The 21,271-nt window shown below is 38.2% G+C and overlaps 1 protein-coding gene across 3 annotated transcripts in view; it reads left to right on the forward strand.

The window, feature by feature from the left end:
• The window catches only part of ADAMTS12 (ADAM metallopeptidase with thrombospondin type 1 motif 12), a 528,119-nt gene that overhangs the window by 152,650 nt on the left and 354,198 nt on the right, over positions 1–21,271 (forward strand). For all 3 annotated transcript variants that reach the window (XR_011966393.1, XM_072605885.1, XM_072605886.1), the window contains exon 3: positions 9,341–9,515. Coding sequence is in view for 2 of the 3 variants with exons in the window: in XM_072605885.1 (XP_072461986.1) it covers positions 9,341–9,515 (175 nt within the window). In the remaining variant the exon portion in view is untranslated. The remainder of the gene's footprint in view (positions 1–9,340; positions 9,516–21,271) is intronic.

The raw sequence follows: 21,271 nt of genomic DNA on the forward strand, positions 1-21,271 counted from the left end.
CACATTCCTAGTTCCGGGTCTAAACTTCACTTAAGGCTCAGGTACTAGGCATTCTGGTTGCTTAGGGCTCCCACACAACACTGGTATTAATTATCCCACCTGCAATTCTGGCTCCAAGGTCATCTTGGTTCAGACTCCTCCTTGGTGCTGCAGGGATTGCCAGCAGCACCTGAAATTGAGGTAAATCTCTTCCTCTCCAGTGGGGAGTGATAGGGAGCAAGAGAAGGAACTTCTTTTTTTTGCTTACCCATTCAGTTCATGTCTCCTGTGGGGGAACTAGGAACTTCACTCACTGAAGGCCACAAAAAGAGTTGCTGCAAAGAGAGAAGCAGAAAAAAAAAAAGACTGGCTCAGTCTTGCCAGTTTTAGAGATGCAGACAGCCAATGCAGTGAGGCTATCTTCACTGGTGTGTTAGCAGATGAAGAAGCCTCCATGTTAGGTAATCTGGATGTACTCCAAGGCTACCAGATTAGGCATGCCCACTCAAACCTGCATTTTACTTATTTGTGTATATAATATTTTTTCCAGTAAATGCAAACTATTTGAGGGTAGAGGCTGTCTCATTTTTGTCTTTGCTTCTACAGAACCCAGCATAGTGCCAGGAATATAACAAGTGCTTAATCAATGTCTGTTGATTTATGTTCCATTACTTAGGGAAAACAAGAGGTATGCATTTTGGTATTTGCCTTCAAGGAGATTACAATCTCATGGTGTAAATGAGGGTACTGTGCCTGAAACATTTGGCAAACAATGTTGAGCCTGTAATGAAATGTTAAATTGTGAAGTCACAATTCTAAAGACTATTGGTCAGAATAAGGAGAGAGAGAGGGTAGGCTGGAGTGCTTGGGGACAACATCATGGTAGAATATGAGCTGAATATTAAAGGATGAGTAGAATATGGGTGACAATGGCTCCTAATTACCTAGTACTTTCAGAATTGCAAAGCACTGTACATATATAAACTCATTTGATCCTCACAACAACCCTATGATGTAGATAATGTTATTATCATTCCTATTTTATAGATGAGGAAACTGAGGCTTAGAGAGCCTGTGGTTTATCCATGTGCACACAGGTAGTGTCTAAGGAAGGATTTGTTGTTGTTTGTTACTATTTTTCTTTGTCTTTCATTCTCAAAGAGGCAGGATAAAAGGATGGTTGAGGGTTGAGGGGAAAGAACTTATCTGGTAAGGGAGAACTATAATAAACAAGAACTTTGGAAAAGGATGAAAATAGTAGGTTCTAGGGATGGTGAATGAAAGCCTCTTGGTTGATGCTTGGTACATGGTAAAGACCCCTTGTTTAATCTGATTGCTTCTGGCAAATGGGTGCAGATGGTGCAGAGAGCAATCTTACCCATTTGGAAGTGAAGTTTTTGTGAAAGACATCTTTGTATTTCTTTGTGGTTTGTGTGATGTGACTGGAAACAGGAAATTCTCAATCTTGAATCCTGTCATTATCATTTCCTAGTTTGGGAGAGGCAGTTTGGTGTTGTGGTTAGTCCAATAGACTTGGATTCAGTAAAACCTGGATTCATATCCCAGTTCAGATAAGTAGGCTACATAAATGTTCTGTGCCTCAGTTTCCTCATAAGTAAAATGAAGAAGTTCTCTTCTATGATCCTCCTCCTATATTTTCCAGCATTTCTAGCATAAACCTGGATATATAGTAGGTGTTTAATAAAATTTGATTGGTTGGGAGTTAAATCATGTTCCCTGTGTGCATAGTAATGAATGTTTTTATAGAAATAAGAAATTTCTAAAAAGATTGTTTTCCTTTTCTGGGTTGGATTCATGTTTTCCATATTACAGGGAACTCCCAGTAAGAAAACTCCCTCTATGCACAACTGCTGCTGCTTAATAATTTCTAGTTTTAAAGAGTCTTCTGGGGCGTCAAGAAGCTGAGTGACTTGCCCAGGGTCTGATAGCCCTCCAGGGCAGAACTTGATTCCAAGACTGGTTCTTTATCTATTTTTCTTCACTGTCTCCTAGTATTATATTATAAAGCAAAGGTAGAGAAATGGTAGTAGACAGATGATTCAGATTACATTTATTTTAGTACCAACTCTGCCATTGACTAGCTGTGAGATACTTAGCATCATTTAACTGCAGTCTTATCATCTGTAAAATGGAAATAATAACACTTGACCTGTCTACCAGAAAACTTCAGCTTATTGTGAAAATACTCTGTAAAATGGAAAACATTGCCATGGGCAACTAGGTGGAGCAGTGTATACAGCACCAGGCTTATCAGGAAAGTTCATCTTCTTGAGGTCAAAGACCATCCCAGACACTTATTAGCTGTGTGAACTGGGGCAAATTATTCACCCTGATTGCCTCAGTTTCCTTATCTGTAAAATGAGTCAGAGAAGAAAATGGCAAACCACTCCAATATCTTTCCCAAGAAAATCCCAAATGGGGTCATGAAGAGTTCGATATGACTGAAACGACTGAACAAAAACAAACCTTTACCCAAGTATAAATTACTCTTGTTTCTAAGAGTTGGCATTGTAAGGCTTAGAATTCTAGAATTTTAAGATAGAAGAGATTATATGAAATTATCTAGGTTAACCCTATCATTTAGAATTTAGGAAACTGAAATCCATAATTAAGTGACATGTTTGTGGTCACACAGTAGATTAGTGGCAGAGTAAAAACTAAAATTTGGGTTTCCTAACTCTTCACTCTGTTGGACTTCTATAGAACCTTGAAATCTAAAGCTCACAGAAAATACAACAACCAGTCAGTTAATAAAATGTTAATTTTATTTTACTTAACTTTAAAATTTTGATGTTCATTTTATTAACAATAATTATTAATTGAGCACCTACTATGTGCTCTGCTTAGCACTGGGGATACAAATACCAAAGGATGGAAGGAATTAGTTTAAAGTTACAAACTGAGAGATTTATTCCTAAGGAAGAGTTTCTTGCTAGTGCAAATTGGGACATTGAGATGCTCTCCTAGCGGAGGCAGCAGAAGTTCCTCTTGACTAAATGTTCAAAGAATAGTCTTTCTCTTTTGTCTTCCTGGCACCACTGAAGTGTGATCTTCACTGAAGGTAGAAAATCACAGATTAGATGGACTTTCAAGGGTCCCCCAGCTTAATGCCTCTAAGAAAACTGCTTCTTAAAAGTTTCTGGAATCTGTACTTAAAGGATGTTTTCAGCATACATAGAGAACTGAGATAGAGAACTTTACAGATATATCACTTCGATTGATTTTTTTTTTTGGAGCAGTTGCTTACAAGCTAAGAATGTGTTGAGGAGAAAAAAACCCTACTACCATCTTCTTTGAATAGTTCTTTTCAAGTTCTCAACAACAATAACAACAGAAAAGTATTATGGAACTGAGCCCTGGTTGAGCGCCAAGAAATCTGTCCAGGAGGAATCTTCGATCTGGAAGGACCTTAGAGATCTGGTTCACTTCTTAGTTTACAGATAAGGAAACACAGCCTCAGAGAGGCTAAGGGACTTCTTTAGTAAGGGAGCAGCAGACAGTGTATAAGTAGCAGAGTTAAGGTGCATATGTTTTCACTATGCCATGCTGTTAATTACTGTCTAATACCTGCTATCAGAGACAGTTTTAAGGTTAGGGACTGTTTTTATGTAGCCTGATGTGGTGGGTAAATGGTACGATGAAGAGAGCTTTGGATCTAGAGTCAGAAAGACCAGAGTTCAGTTCTGGCTTCAGACACATACTACCTGTGTAATCCTAAGCCAGTTACTTAACCCCTGTCTGCCTCAGTTTCTTCATCTGTAAAATGGGAGTGATAATAATAGCACTTGCCTTCCAAGGTTATTGCGAAGATTAAAAGGAGATAATATTTGTACAGCACTCTGCAAAATTTGAAGCTAGATGTTTTTATTATTGGCACATAAACTTCCACTGTTAGCAGCTCATTCCTTTAACTTAAGGAATTATTTCCTATTCATATATGGCTATGCATGGAAGGAGTAACGTATTAAGCCTGATCACTATGGTTACTTTAGTCTGACTGAGTATAGGATTCTTTCCAACAGACAGTGAGTTTTTACGGGGAGCACAGAAGTAAGTATGAGACATCAAGATGCTTAGTTGGAGAGGAAGCCCTGTCAGAATATCAGTGTTGGATAAAGAAATCCAGGAGTTGAAAAGGAGGGCAGGAGAGTATTCATATGTTGGTCCATATTTTGCCTACCTTCTAGTTCTATCTGGGGATAGCTCTCCCTCCAGCCTTACTTCCCAGCATAGGTCTTGCAGACGTTGCAACTGATGGCAAACCCCTAAAGAATTGGGCAATTTGATTTTTATTCAGCCTCAATCTGGTTCTCCTTCGACAAGGCAAAGTCAGGCTGTTAGGGCACTGAAATTAATCAAACAAAAAGAGGAATCTTAACGATCTTTGAGTATCCTTCAGTGTCCAGAATTTTAATTCAGCAGATTTGCAAACCCTTTATTAAGGGACTGCTTAGGTGCTAAGCACTGGTGATATACATACAGTGAAAAACGCCAGCTATTTTTAAAGAGTTTTTTATTTTCCTACCCTTATGGCATAGGGCCTTGCTCATAGCAGGGTCATAATAAATTGTTGAATTGTATTGAATTGATTTGGAGAAAATGTGGCTTTAGAATTCCTCCTGAGCTGTAATGGGAATGGTGGCTCCTAACATGATGTGAATTAGTCTTATAATTTGTTGTCATTTAGTTGTTTCAGTCATGCCCTATTCTTCATGATCCCATTTGGAGTTTTCTTGAGAGAGACACTGGAGTGGTTTGCCATTTCCTTCTCCAGCTCATTGTATAGATGAGGAAACTGAGGCAAACAAGGTTAAGTGACTTGCTCAGGGTCATACAGTTAGTAAGTATCTGAGGCTGGATTTGAACTCAGGTCTCCCTGACTCCAGACCTGGCATTCTATCCACTGTGCCACCTAGCTGCCTATATGTTACTCCTTTGAATGCTTGAAAGCACACTATGATCCCACCAAATTACACTTTCTGTCGAAGCACATCTTACACTTAATATTCCATTATCTATATCTATGCTTTCACAAGGGCAATTTCCCTATGGTTAGTATGTATTCCAGCCCTGTCGCAATCTCTTAAAATTACAAGTGTTCTTTAAAATTCAGTTCAGATGTCACCCCCTGCATATGACCTGTCTTGATACCCCCAACTTCTAGTGCTTTCCCCTCAAAATTATCTTTATGTGTGTGTACATATATATTTGTGTATATAGATTACAATTATATTATACATATATATTATAAAACTGTATATATATATATGCATATATATAAATGTGTGTGTGTATATATGTGTGGAGAGAGAGAATGTACTTCTATGTATCTATATTTTCTCTCTTCATGGAAAGTAAGCTCCTTGAATGCAGAAATTATTCATTTTTTTCTTTGTCTCCCCTACACTTAGCACAGTGTCTACCTTATAGCAGGTATTATATAGTATAAATATTTTTTGATTGATTGAATAGATGTTATGAATAAAGTACCGTATCAGCCACTGGGATTCAAAGAATTTTTTTCTAATGGAGGAAGGGGTTGGGATGAGGCAAGATCAAGGAGCAATCCTTTCTTTTGTAAAGCAAACCTCAGACCCTTCCTTTCAGAACAGGCTGGCTTCTGTTAGATTAAAGGAGATGAGAAATGCATGCTGCAATACACATGCCTGCCAGATATGCACAGCTGTGTGTGAGTACCTACATATGTGTGCTGTGTGAGCTCGTGATCTACACGGAAAAAACCTCAAGCAACTGTATGATGCTTTTAAGAGGTAGAATCAGACAGAACAGAAGTCCAGAGTCTTATCATGAAGCTTTCTTTTCTCAGCATCCCATGATATAGTGGTTCTTAAAGGTTAGGTCTATCAACTTTAAAAAATATATATTTTGATAACTGTATTTTAATGCAACAGCTTTCCTTTGTAATCTTCTATGTTTTATTTTATGCACATAAATGCCTGATCCTGAGAAAGGGTCTGTGAGCTTCATATCATCGCCAAAGGGGTCCAAGGCAGAAGAGCTAAGAAGCCCTGTCATCACCTGACTTAGGTGTCTCTGCTCATCTCACCTTTCCTCCTTGTTCTTGTCATAGTAGGTCCTTTTTGGCCATAATTGTGGTATCCTGCTGATGCCTCAGTCCAATCTGGGCATGTGGAAAGTCTTGCTATGACTGGAGAATGACTTTGTAGCTGAGGGGCAATTTACCCAAAATTGTGGATGGATTCCTTGGGAATGTTCAGGTTAGATGTTTGGTCTCCTCCTGCTTCTACTATTGGGATAATATAGAAATAAGGCCAGCAACCCACAGTGTATAGGCAGAAGAATGCAAATGAAAACTGAACATTTGGGAAAACAGCAGCACTTTCCAAGTGTCCCCATTTCTGCTACACAAAAGGTGATAATGATGGCTTGGGCCAGAGCCCTGTCCGTCTCTGCACAACTTGGAGCCAAAGTTTGGGGTTGAGAAAATACCATTAAAACCTCATTGTTGTGTGAGCATTCTGTCATCTTCCTTTGTGGTTCAGTTGTTTCAGTTATGTTCAATTCTTTGCGACCCCATTTGGGGTTTTCTTGGCAAAGGTACTAGAGTGGTTGGCCATTCCTTCTCCAGCTGATTTTACAGAAACTGAGGCAAACAGGGTTAAGTGACTTGCCCAGGGTCACACAGCTAGTATGTTTCTGAGACTGGATTTGAATTCAGACCTTCCTGACTCTAAGCCTGGCCACTGTACACTAGCTGCCCCAGTTGCCTCACTTAGGAAAGTGATATTCAATTGATAACAGTCACACAATGTTCACAGAATCTCTAGCCCTATTTGGAGACCTGTTTTCTTATTATGGAGTAAAAATGTACTTTAACAACTCACATCAGACCCAAGTTCTCTTTCTGCACTCTGCTTCTGTTTAATTATAGAAGCAGAACCAAATCCCTGAGCTATAAGGAGTCTACTTCCAGCTGTTTAAATGCCTTGACTCTTCCTGTGAGAGGTTCTGCCTTCAAGGAAAAGGAATCACAGAAAAAATGACAGTCCTCAAAGGAACAACAGGATGAAGCACTGGATTTGGAATAAAAATTTTTTAGAAAACATGGTTCGAATGCCAGCTCTCTCCTCTGTTCCATTTTGTAACAAACTCTTGGAGCTTTGGTTTCTTCTTCTATAAAATTGATACCACTAAATCAGTGGCATCAAATTACAATAGGAAGAGGGAATACTGAAAGGATCCTTATGATCTGCATATTGACTTAGAAAATTCTATATTGTCATCATCTAAATTCTATTATATTTTTTATTTATTTTGTTAAGTACTTCCCAGTTATATTTTAATCTGGTTTGGGAGGACTTTGACATTTCTAGACTAGATGATCACTAAGAATCTAAACCCTGTGTCTTATGTTAGGATGACTGGACCCCAGGTCAGATGGGTTTGCTGTGGTCGGTCCTTCATACTAGTATGACTTGTAATTCAATCGAAATCAAGGAATGTCAGTGACCAAAGCATGGAACTAGTTATGGAATTTGTGATTTCCACCTACATAAGTAATTTTGTATAAAAGGTTGACTTTGGAGTCAAGAAAGTCTGGATCCAAGTCCTGCTTTCTGACATATTTTCTATTTGGCTACTGACAAGTTACTTAACTTTTGGAGGGAATTTCAGAGACTGAAACACAAATGTAGATTGAAAAGAAAGAAAAAATTTCAGGAGCAGCCCCCTTAAGCTGTTGTTAGACACCCAATAAAATTATGTCTGCCAACAAGAACCCTCTTGTTTCACAACTGATTGAATCATTTTCACACCTATGATGCTGGGTATCAGAATACTGACCATACATAGCAAGGCAGATTGGGAATTTTCCATAGATTAACTTGGAGTCACATATTTCTTGGGGAATTTGCTTTCAAATAGGCTATCCTATTAATACCATGAGATTCAGGGTCTGTGGGCTGGACTCAGAGGACCAACTCCCCTCCTGGGTCCAAATAAAAGACTGTGTATTTTGGAACTATCAACACAAATGAGAGTATTCTGGAGAGTGATTAATGGTGTGTGTGGGTGTATTAGATTCATAACAGGGGAACTCATATAAGTGCAATCCATCAAAATGTTTCTTTCTGACAGATATTCTCTTCTAGATGGGAGAGTGGGGTTCCCAGAGAGGGGAAATGGTATAAGGTTTGGTCTATGGCAGCATGGACAGAGTGCTGAATTCAGCATCAGAAGAACCGCTAGTCGCTTAACCTCTCTGCTTTTCAGTTTCCTTGAGTGTAAAATGATGGGGAACACCCGTTCCATCTCTGAAATTCTCCCTCCAGTATTATGGCCATGCGCACTGGTACTGTGCAGAAGTGACCTGTAGAAAACCAGCAGGTGGCTCTATCCAAGGTGGGGTGGGAATAGGTCTAGCATTGAGGATCCCTTGGTTATGTTGTGTGTAGCTCTTGCTTCTCATAGTATATCTTAGCATCTGTTCTTGCATCGTATAGGTCAGTAATATAACAGTTTTGCTGTCAGCAACCTTGTGATGAGCAGTTCACACTCTAGGCCAATGGAGAGGAATGGTTGAATGAATGAATGAGTGAATCAATCAGTCAACGAAAAAGAATATTTATTTAAGTATTGACTGTCCACATGTCAAGAACTTCACCATGTGTTGCTGATTTTAGTTGGGTATTCAACACATACAGTGGAAGTGTTGACCAAGAGAACTGGTCTTGGGAGTCCTGGGATGGTGAGTCTATCCACATGCAGTTAATTGATCTGCCTTTTTCTTGAAGCAGTGGATTTGATTACTGTGCCAAAAGTAAGAGGTAGAAAGCTGGGGCTGAGGAGAGGTGAGGGATATTCTTGTGTCAGAAGAGCTGGTAGCAAAACATCTAGGGTAAATAGCTGGAGGGTGTATGAAGCTGCTTTGGAGCCAGCTAGATACAGTAGAATGGAGAGGTTTTTACTCATTCACCAATCAAGAGAGCTTAGCTTGGATTCCAAGCAGATGAAGCATCAGGTTGGGATAAGGTGAGAGGAGTTCAAATAGAGTCCTGGAAAAGCTGTTGGTTGGATAACGTAGCCAAGGGCAGCTCAGAAAGTGTTGAAGTCTTTAGGAGAACATGTCATTCTTACAAATCATTAAGTCACTACTGAGGGGTCCTCCTTGGTGACTGGTGTCAGTGCTAGATAACCCTTAGGTGCATATAGAGGAGGAAATGTATGTTTGGGGCTGAATTGTGTTACAGAAATGCTGTCCTTCAGCAAGCAGCGACATTGACAGAAGTTTTTTTCTTAGTTTTTCTTTCACTTGTAAAAAGTTGATCCAAATCAATCCTCTTATTGAATATATTTTCAGACTGGATTCTTTCGCCTGCCACATGGAGACTATTTCATTGAACCTGTTAAAATGCATCCATTGGCTGAAGGAAAGCATCACCCACATATCATTTACAAGAGACAAGTACACCCAGATTCTCTGTGGAAGAAGTGGGCATCTCTAGAACAAAAGGAACCTGCTTGTGGATTAAACGGTATGGGGACTTTTTTTCTACAGTTTGAGAAGGGTAGTTGGGAAGTAGGTACTGAAAGTGGAATCTTTAGAAACCAAGGTCTTTATTGCAACCCTGTTTATATTGCCTTTTTTTATTTAGAAAAATTGGTTTCTATTTCCAGATGTTGTCATAATTTGTTTTGTCTAAATTGCCTACTTGTTTGTGCAGAAGTTGTTTGTTTTATGAAATGAAAGAAAAGAACTTATAAGCTCTCTGAATATGCTTTGATCAGAATGGTGAATTATTTTTTAAAGAAGTAAAGAAATATTTTAAGAGGTGGATGTTAGGAATAAAAGTCATTTTGATGATTTTTAATGTCACAAATACAAAACATTTGGCTTTTATGTTATCAGAAAACTTTTCACATCTACATGTCATAAGGACTAGAACACTGGCTCTCAAAGTATAGTCTATGAATCCTTGGATATCTTCAAGATGTTTTCAGGGAATCTATGTGGTTAAAATTATCTTCATCATAATTTAGTACATTTAAATTTCTAATATGGTAAATATTGATAGATATAACCCACACAGACAAAAGCTCTTCAGGGGTCCTCAGTAATTTTTAAGAGTTTAAGTGTGTCTTGAGACCAAAAAGTTTGAGAATCAGTGGACTAGATAAATATTTGACAATACATATGGAATAGGTATGGTGAAGAGAGGACAGGATTTGACATCGGGAAACCTGGGTTGGAAGTCCAGCTCTGATACTTATTATGTGTGACCATGGGCAAGTCACTTCCCTTCTCTGAACCTAAGTTTTCCCATCTGTATAAATGAAGATACTTATACTATTACTCTCACACAGGTATTGTGGTGAAAGTATGTGGCAAACCTGGAAATGCTATATTTCAGTAAGTTATTATGATCATTTAAAGGAAAAATGAAAAAAAGGTCACCTTATTATTAGGAGGCAGATCCAGTTATCACTATATTATGGCTTATTATTGTTGGTACTTTCCTTATTAATTTTACTTTGCATCCATACTAAGGTGTCCAAGCTACATCATGCCATGCACAGGACATCCATTGGATGATATCATAATAGTTTCAATGACACTTATTTTCACCTTATGGGCTGATTTTTTGGAGGTAAACTGATTAAAACCCCTTTCTTTTAGTATTGAGGAGGACTGATATTGTTCATCAGGTGTCTGTTGAGATTTTGAAATTGCTATGAAAATTATAGGATAATGTCATGTTTCCATGTTTACTTTACTCACATCAACTTAGTGGTGTAGGTTGTATTAGTATGATTATTTCCATTTTGCAGATGGGAAAGCTAAAGCTTGGAGATACTTCATTAACCCACAGATGGTAAATTTTCAAAAAACGATTTGAACCTTTGTTTGTCCTGTCATCAATTTTGGTACACTGTCCAATACCTTGATTCTCAAAAGAAGACCAGAAAGATGGGGTGGAAGGAGTTTATAGTACATAAGGGAGAAGGAACTTGAGTTGCAAGGGGGAAATTGGCTAACAATGAGGAAACTAGGAAAAGGCAGCACAGAAAAAGGCTTGGGAAGGTTAGTCAGTCATTCAACAAGCATTTGTTAAGCACCTTTACCTACAGTGTGCCAGACACTGTGCTAAGCACTAGGAATGCAAAGGAAGACAAATGACAGTCTCTGATCTCAAGGATCTTCCAGTCTAATAGGAAAGACAATGTGCAAGGAACTATGTATGAGACATGCAGGGTAAATTGTAGATAAACTCAGAGGGAAAGCACTAACATAGGGATTGCGAGTGGCTTCCTGCAGAAGGTAGGAATTAGCTGGGACTTGACAGAAGCCAGGAGTTAGAGAACAGAAGGGAGAGAAGTCTAGATGTGGGGTACAGTCATTGAAAATGTACCATGTCAGGAGATGGAGTGTCTTATGTGGGAAATAGCACAAAATCTGAAAACAAGAGGTCACTATAAGAAGAGAGGTATTTGGCATTTGAATTGATTTTTTCTGAGGCCCCCAAAATAAGGATATTAGCAGCTTTATGAATGTGTTCTGTGATGTCATAATCTCTATGTAGCAAAGCAACTCAAGAGCCTGAGATATCTTCTCTGCATCATAAAAATAGATGGAGACTTTGATCTTTGATTTCCTGTCCTTTTAAGTTATTGCTCCCTTGTCCTTTATTTGACAGGTTATCTCAGATCGAGGCATAGCATTTGAAGGACATTACCTCAATGTTCATACCCCCCGTTACATACATTTTTCTGTGCTGGTACTCCACAAAACATTTCTACCTTCTGTCTTACTCCAAGTTGTTTGTACCTAAATTTGAATTGTTACTATCCTTATCATTATTAGTTTGTTTTTTTCTTCATATTATTTGATGAAATCTTATGACAGCTTACATTGCTATTCTTTCTGTTTTCCCTTTTTCTTTCATCTTTTTATGATGGCGTTCATGTGGAAATGTTCTCACATACCCTTAGGAGATGCTTCATTTTCTATCAGTTGTTCTTGACATTATAGGGTTGGTAGCATGTTTTCAATAGAGAATAATTTCCATGTAGACATCAGATGTTGTAACATAGTGGTTCTCAAAGTGTGATGTGGAGATTTCTTTCAAGGGGTTTATGAAGTCAAAACTATTTTCAGCATAATAATAAGATGTTTTAATTCTTAATATGGTAAATATCAATAGATACCCCTCACTAAAACAAGTTATCTGCAGAGAAGGATGTTCTCAATATTTTTTAAAAATTTTAATTTATTTATTTTCACTTTTTTCTTTTTAAATTTTGAGTTGCAAATTCTCTATCTCCCTGTCAGTCACCCCCACCCACTGTGAAGATAAGCAAAATGACATGTAGAAATATACAAAAAAGCAAAAAAAATATAAAAAGAGAAAATTATACTTCAATTTGCACTCAGAGTTCATCATTTCTCTCTCATTATGAGTCCTTTGAAATTGTCTCAAATCGCTGTATTGATTAGAGTAGCCAACTCTTTCCCAGTTGGTCATCATTGCAACCCTGCTATTACTATTCCCAATGATCTCCAGGTTTTTCTCACTTCACAGTGCATTAGTCTTGCCCTGGTTTTCTTGAAAGCTCCCCCTCACTGTTTGTTATAGCACAATAATATTCCATCATAATCATTATGCCATGACTTGTTCAGCCATTCCCCAGTTAATGAGCTTCCCCTCAATTTCCTGTTCTCTGCCACAACAAAAAGAGCTGCTATAAATATTTTTACATGCAAGTAAAATATGATTCATTTGATCTCTTTGGGACACAGACACAGTAGAGGTATTGGTGGCTTAAAATGTATGTACAAACAGTTTGATAGCCCTTTGGAGATAGTTCCGAATTATTCTCTAGAATGCTTGGACTAGTTCAGAACTGCATCAGCAATTTATCAGTGTATGTATTTTTCCTCATTTCCAGCAGCATTTTTCATTTTTGAGGGGTGTAAGTTAGAGTTGTTTTTAATTTTTATTTCTCTAATCAATGGTGGTTTAGAGCACTTTTCATATGATTATAGATAGCTTTGATTTCTTCTTCTGAAAACTGCTTGTTTCATATCCTTTGTCCTCAATAATCTTTAAGAGTTTAAAGAAGTTTGAGTGGATTTTTTATGCTTGGGTCTATTTTATACAATTGCACTATATGAATAACCCAAGATTGTGGGACTCAGTCAAAGACTTTGGGAAAATCAATAATGTAAAGTAAATGTTGTGGTAAATTGTGGCACTTTGGAGCAGCTTTTCCGGGATTGAATCAATAATGGATTTCTCTTTATACCCATACAACTGTTTGGTATTTCCTTTGGCTCCTTGACTAATATGTTGTTTTCTCCTAACCATTGATAGATCTATATTTTTTAAGACTACAAGCTGCAAATGCTTTGTATAATGTGCATAAATATTTAATTGAACTATATTTATTGGAGGGATTATTGATATTGCCATTTTTGGGTCATAAATATGTGATACTTTCTGTTAAGAAGGATGAGATCAAACACAATGAGCAAGCACAATGCCAGAGGACCAACGATGAAAAGTTATTCTGCTCTTGACAGAAAGGCGATGGACTCAGGGCAGAAAGAGACAAGATTTTTGTTTGTGGCCAACGCAAGACTTTCATTTTCATGTTTTGTCTTTTTCCAGGGGGAAGAAGATAGGAAGGAGAGAAGATGAATTTTCATTAATAGAAAAAATAAAATTTAATTCAAAATTTAAAAAATTTCAAAGATAGATAAGGTTAGATATGTATCTAAGAGCAAGTTAGTAAAATGTGTTGCCAATAATTCATGAAGTGTTCGAACCAATAATTAGGGATTTTATTTGGATGTACTATTTGTCTGTTTTAAGAATGAAGTTAGAGTTTCAGTTACCTTCTTTGATGTAATCATTTTGCCATATATCACCATCACCACCATGTCCTCATTGTCTGCATCGTTATTACTTATCTATACTGACCTAACAATGAGGGAATCTCTTCTAGGATGAGGGTGTGGGTTACTTTATCTGCTCTTGCTTTCTACCAAAGAAAAATATACACACATACATGTGTGTGTGTGTATATGTATGTATGTATGTGTATTATGTATATACATACACATGCATATACACCCACACATATATAATTTGTCCTTCCATCAAATAACCACTCTTCTGAATTGGGTAGCAAGAAATCTTGGGTAGCAAAGACTCCATAGCTAATTTAAAGGCTCATGAGATGCCTGAGGAGAAGAAACATATATATCCCATTTGCTTTTCCCTCAGCAATCCTGACATCTTCCTTTCTTTGGGTATTCTACAGGTCTTCACATCTTCCAAATGTCAAGAAATGCCCACACAGTGCAGTGATGTCCTCTCTTACACTTGAGACGTTTTCTTGGGTTACCTGGATCCTGATATTTACTACCTGTGTGATCTTGGGCAAAGCACCTTCTCTCTTTAGACCTCAGTTTCTTTACCTACAAAATTAAGGGTTTTCATTAAATGCCATCTTAATCCTTCTTAAATATCTTAAAAAGCTAAATACCACCTCTACTTTTTGGCAATGATGGTCACCTGCTCCTGAAGTACTTCTAGGTTGCCCTAGTTATAGTAATACTTAAGCATTTATCATATTTTATTTTGCATCATCTCCTCAACTAGATTATAAGCTCCTTGAGGTTACTACTGTCATATTCAGAGGTGTGCTGGAGCTAGCTCTAACCAATTGGCAAGAGCAATTGCTAAATTTTCAGTGTGGGCATTTATGTCTCAGAAATGACAATCGCTACAAATCAGGGGTTGTTCTGCTGAGGATGTAGACTTAAGAAAATGTTAACAGTGCATTAATAATAATTAATAAATGTTAGTAATCCTTACCACCCTCAGCCCGGTTGTTAAACATTTACCAGCACATCCTTGTCTTATTCATAAACATTGCTTGACCTCAGAGACAGTGCAGTAGAAGTCTCAGTGAATGAAGTCATCACTATACTAGAGGCCCGGTAACTGGAGACTAATAATATTAACTGACATTTATATAGCACTTCAATATTTGCAAAGTGCTTTCCATGCATTGGGGCAGTTAGAAGGTGCAGTACATAGAGTACCAGACCCGGAGTCAGGAAGACACATCTTTGCGATCACAAACGTGGTCTCAGAAATTTACTAGCTGTGTAACCTTGGGCTTACTTAATCCTGTTTGCCTCAGTTTCCTCATCTGTCAAATGAGCTGGAGAAGGAAATGGCGAACCACTCCAGTATCTTTACCAAGAAAACCCCAAATGGGGTCATAAAGAGTCAGACATAACTGAACAACAACAAATTACATTCATTATTTCATTTTATCCTCACAACATCCTTGGCCTTATTCCTCTTGGTAACTCTTGCTACTTGGCACCAGGCTTTGCACAACTTGTGAGCCTTTAAAAGAGCTGAAGAGTGGAGAAGCCTGAGAAAAAAATGGCTGCATGGCATTCTAGAGTAGAAGGTCTGTTCACTGGAAGGACAAGTTTAGTGATGAATATACAACCCAGGCTGTATTCTTTAAATATCTGAATGAATGACTGATAAGCCTCCCACTAGATATGTTGAACTATTTGTTTAAAATCTAGCTCATCCAACTAACTAGTCCTCTCTCCAGGTTCACTGTGGACTGTGCGGAGACTACCTTAGTGTGTTAACAGGCACCTTTCTCATCAGAAGAGTCTTATCCATGGAATAGAAAGTGCGTTAGACAGTGAGAAAATTAGACTCAATAATGGTGAACCTATGCTGGTACTGTTAATCTCCTTCCCCAATTGATAAGTAGAACACTATATCATGATTTGCTTCTAGTTAATATTACCTGTACATATACCATTAAACAATTGCTGTATTCTCACAAATTTTTCTGAAGTTGGAACCTTTCTACCACTGCATTCTGTGTTTCAGATTTGAAATTCAAGTACAGATATCTAGATAATGCATCTCTCTATAGGTTTTAGATACATTTTCTTCTCTTGACTTCATTACAAAATGTCTTTCTTGTACCTCCACTCTCCTTCCCCCCAATCCTTTCACCAGTGAGCAGATACAAGTAAGTATCTATGATATGTTTTTATGTATTTGAGAGTCTATTCAGTTTCACATTTTACACAGGATTACATTGCAATGAGTCATAAAATGACACATGCTCATCTTTCTTAGCTCTTAAGCTCATTTAAAATACATCATTTCAAAATTTTCCAAACTGCCTGCTGATAGTCACATCTTTTTTTCATAAGAGTAGCAGGAAATGTATCTTTGGGGTGGGGGTGGAATGAATCAAAGCAGTGGAAACTGGTATATGGTTTGATTTTGAACCAAGATGAAAAGAGCCATAGTTAGGTAGGAATCAGCAAGCTGTTGGTAGATAGAGTGGTGGAGAGAGCATGAGACTTGAGTTCAGAAAGACCCAAGTTCATATCCTTTCGCAGACACTTGTTAGCTGTGTAACCTTGGGCAACTCTGTCGCATTCAATTTTCCCATCTGTAAGATGGGGATAATAATGGCACCTCCCTCAGGGTTGTTGTGAAGATCTAATGAAATAACATATAAAGTGCTTTGTGTGAGACATAGTATCACATGTTATTATCACATACTATTCCCATTTCTACCTCTCTTCCTCTAGCCAAGAATACCCTCTACCTCCAACCTGTAATGCTGGCTGGCTGGTTCACTTTTTATAATTGCCCAAGGCTCTCTTTCCTGAACCATCCTAACCCACAGTGATCTTTCCCTTGTTTTGGTTTCTTCCTCATTTAGGGTCATTTTCAGATCCCCAACACAATCTAATCTACTTTCTTTCTTTTACAAAATATTTATTTTTTGTAAATAGTATTTTATTTTTTCCAATTACATGTAAAGATAGTTTTCAACATTCATTTTTTAAAATAAGATTTTGAGTTCTAAATTTTTTCTCCCTTCCTCCCTCTCTCCCCTACTCTATCTCCATATCAGCAAGCAATTTGATATAGGTTATACATGTGCAATTGTGTTAAACATTTCCACGTTAGTCACAAGCTTTCTTTCTCTTCATCTGTTCTTAGCCCAACTCCTTCTTCACCTGTAAGAAACACCTGGGGTGTCAATCTCAAATAGACTCATAGTATTCATGGCTATACTGAAAAAGTGGAAGTCATAGGCAATAGTTATATTGCCTTAGAACTACCAAGAGACAGATTGAACATTTTGTTAAGTACCTAACTCTATGCCAGGCACTGTGTTAATAGCTGTGGGACCATGAGCAAATTATTCCATTTCCATGAGCCTTAGTTTTCTCATGTATATGTGCTCATCTCTCTCTCCCTCCTTTGCTGTTTAGGCTATTAGCCTGTGTGTCTGTACACACACAAACACATGGACATGCACACATACACAAACACACACACACACACACACACACACACACACACACACACACACACACACCCCTTCCTTTATATAATCTTAGCAACAACTAGTCAAGAAATAGGCCGGGGTTTTGATTTCTCCCCCTGATCCTCACTACCCCAGTACAGAACTTTATATTGAACCACCTAGGGCCCATTTGTATATTTCCTGCTCAGAGCCAGAACTGGTCTCTGAGTATGGAAGATCCCGAGTCTGATGATGAAAGCAAGAAGAGACCTCTAGGTTGAACTGGGAAGTAAAGGGATGTTGAGTAAGGGAGCTTTTAAAACAGTTGTTAAACTGGACATCTTGGGTCTATGTTGAATTGTATCTTCTTTCCACCAGTGAGAGAGAAAAGCAGACCTGTTCTTTGGCCCTTTGTCTGTTTTTCTAGCTAAAGTTTAAAGGGGGCAGGTCCTTACTTATCACTTTGGGCATAAACTCTATCACATAAATAGGGAAATGACTGAAGAGAGAGATAGGCAGATAGTGCTGTATATCTTGTCAAGAACTTTCTTCACAGCACCTCTCAGCAAGAACTAGCACAAGCTTCATTAACTTCATTTTTATATATTGAAGCTCAAAGAGTTGCCTTGACTTACCCATGACTGTGAGTGGGATAGGTTTAGTGAAGACTTCTCAGATTGTAATTCTTCTCGCAGGGGTGAGATAAGGCCTAAAGGCTCAAGGTTACAATATTTTTAGAATAGAATAGTTCCATATAAGGATATAAAACTGCGTAGTGTATTAGGGTCTCAATGACTGGACAAAACTCACATAATTCCTCGATGTCTTCATTTCAAAAATGATCGGTTAGATTTCGTGTCTAGAATATAAGATCATATTCTCAGCTAATGAGGATAATGGTCAGTGGGGGGAGGAGGGACTTGCGTTAGGGTCTATATTAATCACTGCCCTTTTCTTTGTCTTCGGCTTTCCTACTCCTACAGGTTAGCCCCGCTTCTCGAGAATCGAATAAATCTCTTTTCTGTCATCACTTTGAGAGGCCTCTGAGTAATTGATTTATGTAGGGACCTGAGCCATCCCACAAAACTGCATAGTTTGTAAGTGGCAAAACCAGAATTTAAACGCAGGGCACCCTATCTATGTCTGATGAGCATTCACTATTCTGTGACATGCTAAATACCAGGCACATAGTGAATATCTACTGAGTTGAGTGAATCTAAACGATTGAAATGCCAAGGGCAACTGTCTCTAGCTAGGTAGTATTTTGTTGAAAATAAATTTCTGAATTAATTAAGATTTGGGAGCTAAATGAAGAACTCTGCTGACACTAATAAATACCTACCTTCCTTTCTTTCTCTACACAGGGTGACAAATGCCAGAGCATGTCTAGATGGGGATGATTTCAAGTGTGCATGGTGCACTACTGCACATGGCCAGGAGGGACTATGTCAAAGTTGCTCAGTTTTCTCTACCCAGAAACTCTTCTTAGGTTAACCTGGTCTCTTTTGAACTTTGGTCATTCCTAGAGCATTGATCTATCCACACTCCTGTTTCTTTTCTTCTAAGTGAGATTGTCATGCATCTGGTCTTTCAGAAATAATGACATTTCTTCCTAGTGGACAGAAGAACTGAAAATGGTTTTATCTTCATGTGTGACATGGCTTTGTCAGCTGAGTGTTTTCTTGCCAATATAGCTACAAAGAAACAGACACAAGCACCAAGTATGTTCTGTGTATGAGCTATCAAATGAATGAATCCTTCAAAGTTAAATATTAAGAGTTCTTAAGGGTCATTTCTGAGTATGTATAAGTGTTGCTGATAGAATCAGCCTCATGTTTTGGCAAAATAGGCCGTGATTTGAGGGGTTCCAGGAAGGCCCTATTTGCAAAAATCTCTTCCTAGCTGTGGCCAAAGTACCTGAAAGTCCATCAGTAATTCTCTCTGAATAGAATTGTTGTTTTTGGAGTGAAGAAAACTTGACTTCAAATTTTGTCCCAGTGATGTGTTAGCTTTGTGACCTTGGGCATGTCATTTAACGTATCTGACGGGCCAGAATGACCTGAGTATGACACCCAGTTCTGACTCATTCAAGCTGAATGACTCTAGGCAAGGAATAATACCTCTAGGCAATCCTATAAAACTCTCAATTGTAGAGAAGATCCTAACAGGCATTTGTAAAGAAATTTCCTCCCCCAGGTATTCCCTACACCAGTAAAATCCCAGGTCTAGTCCCAGTGACTGAATTAAGGTTTACACTATCTAGGGGTCCTCTCTTAAACTTCCAGTACCTTTGGGCTAAGGAAAACCATAAAATTATTATCCAGCATTAGGCTCTTAGACTATTGCTTAGTTGGAATTAGTTTATCAGATAATTTTCTAATGACAGAAGGATTCTTGATAAGCATGACTGGTGGGAGAAAAAGGGATGGCTGAAATTGGAGCATGAAACACTGTCTGGGAAAAAGAGGCCTGTGTAAGATACTACTAAGTTGATATATGGGCTGTATATATGCACTAGATACCTGGTGGCAGGAGAGGAGAAAGGATACAGAGCTGGTGGATTGTACTCAATGACCTTTGAGAGTCCTTCCCATTCTAACATTCTGTGATTCACTATGATTGAGTCCATGTCTGCCGGTTATTAAAAAGGAAAGGCTGCAAAGATAGTAGTAGAAAGAGACAACCAATCTAAACTTATTTTAATGGTCTCTGACCAGTATGATCTTGTTCTGTCAGGCTCAACAACCATGAAAAGATTTTTAAAAGGCTCTGTACGTAATTTTAGACTTCATTTAATTTCTTTTTTTTTATTTGGATACTGACCCCTTTGTGCCATGGGTTCTTGTCCCCTGTTATGCAGTCTTGTGCCCTCCCATGTCATGCCTCTTTTCTGACACCAGGTTAATATCCTAAGTGTCATGTCTCTGCACAGTCAGAGTTGCATACTCTGGATAATTCATGCAGCGGAGAATTATTTAATGATGTTGAGACTCGTTTTCTTTCCAACACCTATTCTTTTTGGCATTCTTTACTTTTTCATCTGTATTACTTGGCCCTTACCTCTGCCATTTACCTATAATACTGCTTCTTAGGGCCTGAAATAGCATTGGAGTGATCCTTCAAATATATGGCCCCTTGATCATTGACCCTTTTTCTCTGTGGAGCCAGTTCACATATGACACAGTTCATGAAGATGCAGGTCTAAGTACTCCAGTCTGAATCAGTCTCTAGTCCTGTTGAGTCTGCAGCACTTAAAAGTTAGGGTTTTCATGTCTGCTGTTGGGGGTTAATTTCAAAATGCAACTTCAAATGCTACAGTAGATGTGCCTTTAAGTCATCTCTTTGTCATAAAGTATTCCTTGATTCACTATCAGAGAATGCAGACCTGCATGGACCACAAATTCAGTTCAATTCAGCAAACATTTACTGGATACCTTCTATGTGCAAGATACTGCTGGAAATTAAGACATGAAATAAAAACATTCTCTACGCTCAAGGAGTTTAAATTCTACTGGGAGGGTGAGGCGTACCATGTACATAGATAGATAAGGGGATATCCTATTTAAAATAGAGGAAATTATGAATAACTGAGGAGAGATTGGGAAAAGTTACACGAAGGAGATAGTGCCTAAGCTGAAACTTGAATTAATGAAGACTGAAAGGCAAAGTTGAGGAAGGAGTAAGAGGTAGTGTGCCACAATAGAAAGAATACTGGATTTGGATTCAGAGGATTATTAGGGTTCAAATCCCACCTCTCACTAAATTCTGTTGTAACCTTAAACTTTACTATTTCTTCATCTGTAAAATTAGGGTGTTGAACAAGGTGTCCTGTAAGACCCCTTATAGCTCTAAATCTTTGATCCTCTGAATATATTATAGATATGGGCAGGGAGAAAACCACTGTTCTGGG

The sequence above is a fragment of the Notamacropus eugenii genome, chromosome 4 (genome assembly GCF_028372415.1).
Source record: "Notamacropus eugenii isolate mMacEug1 chromosome 4, mMacEug1.pri_v2, whole genome shotgun sequence".
NCBI classification, from domain to species: domain Eukaryota; kingdom Metazoa; phylum Chordata; class Mammalia; order Diprotodontia; family Macropodidae; genus Notamacropus; species Notamacropus eugenii.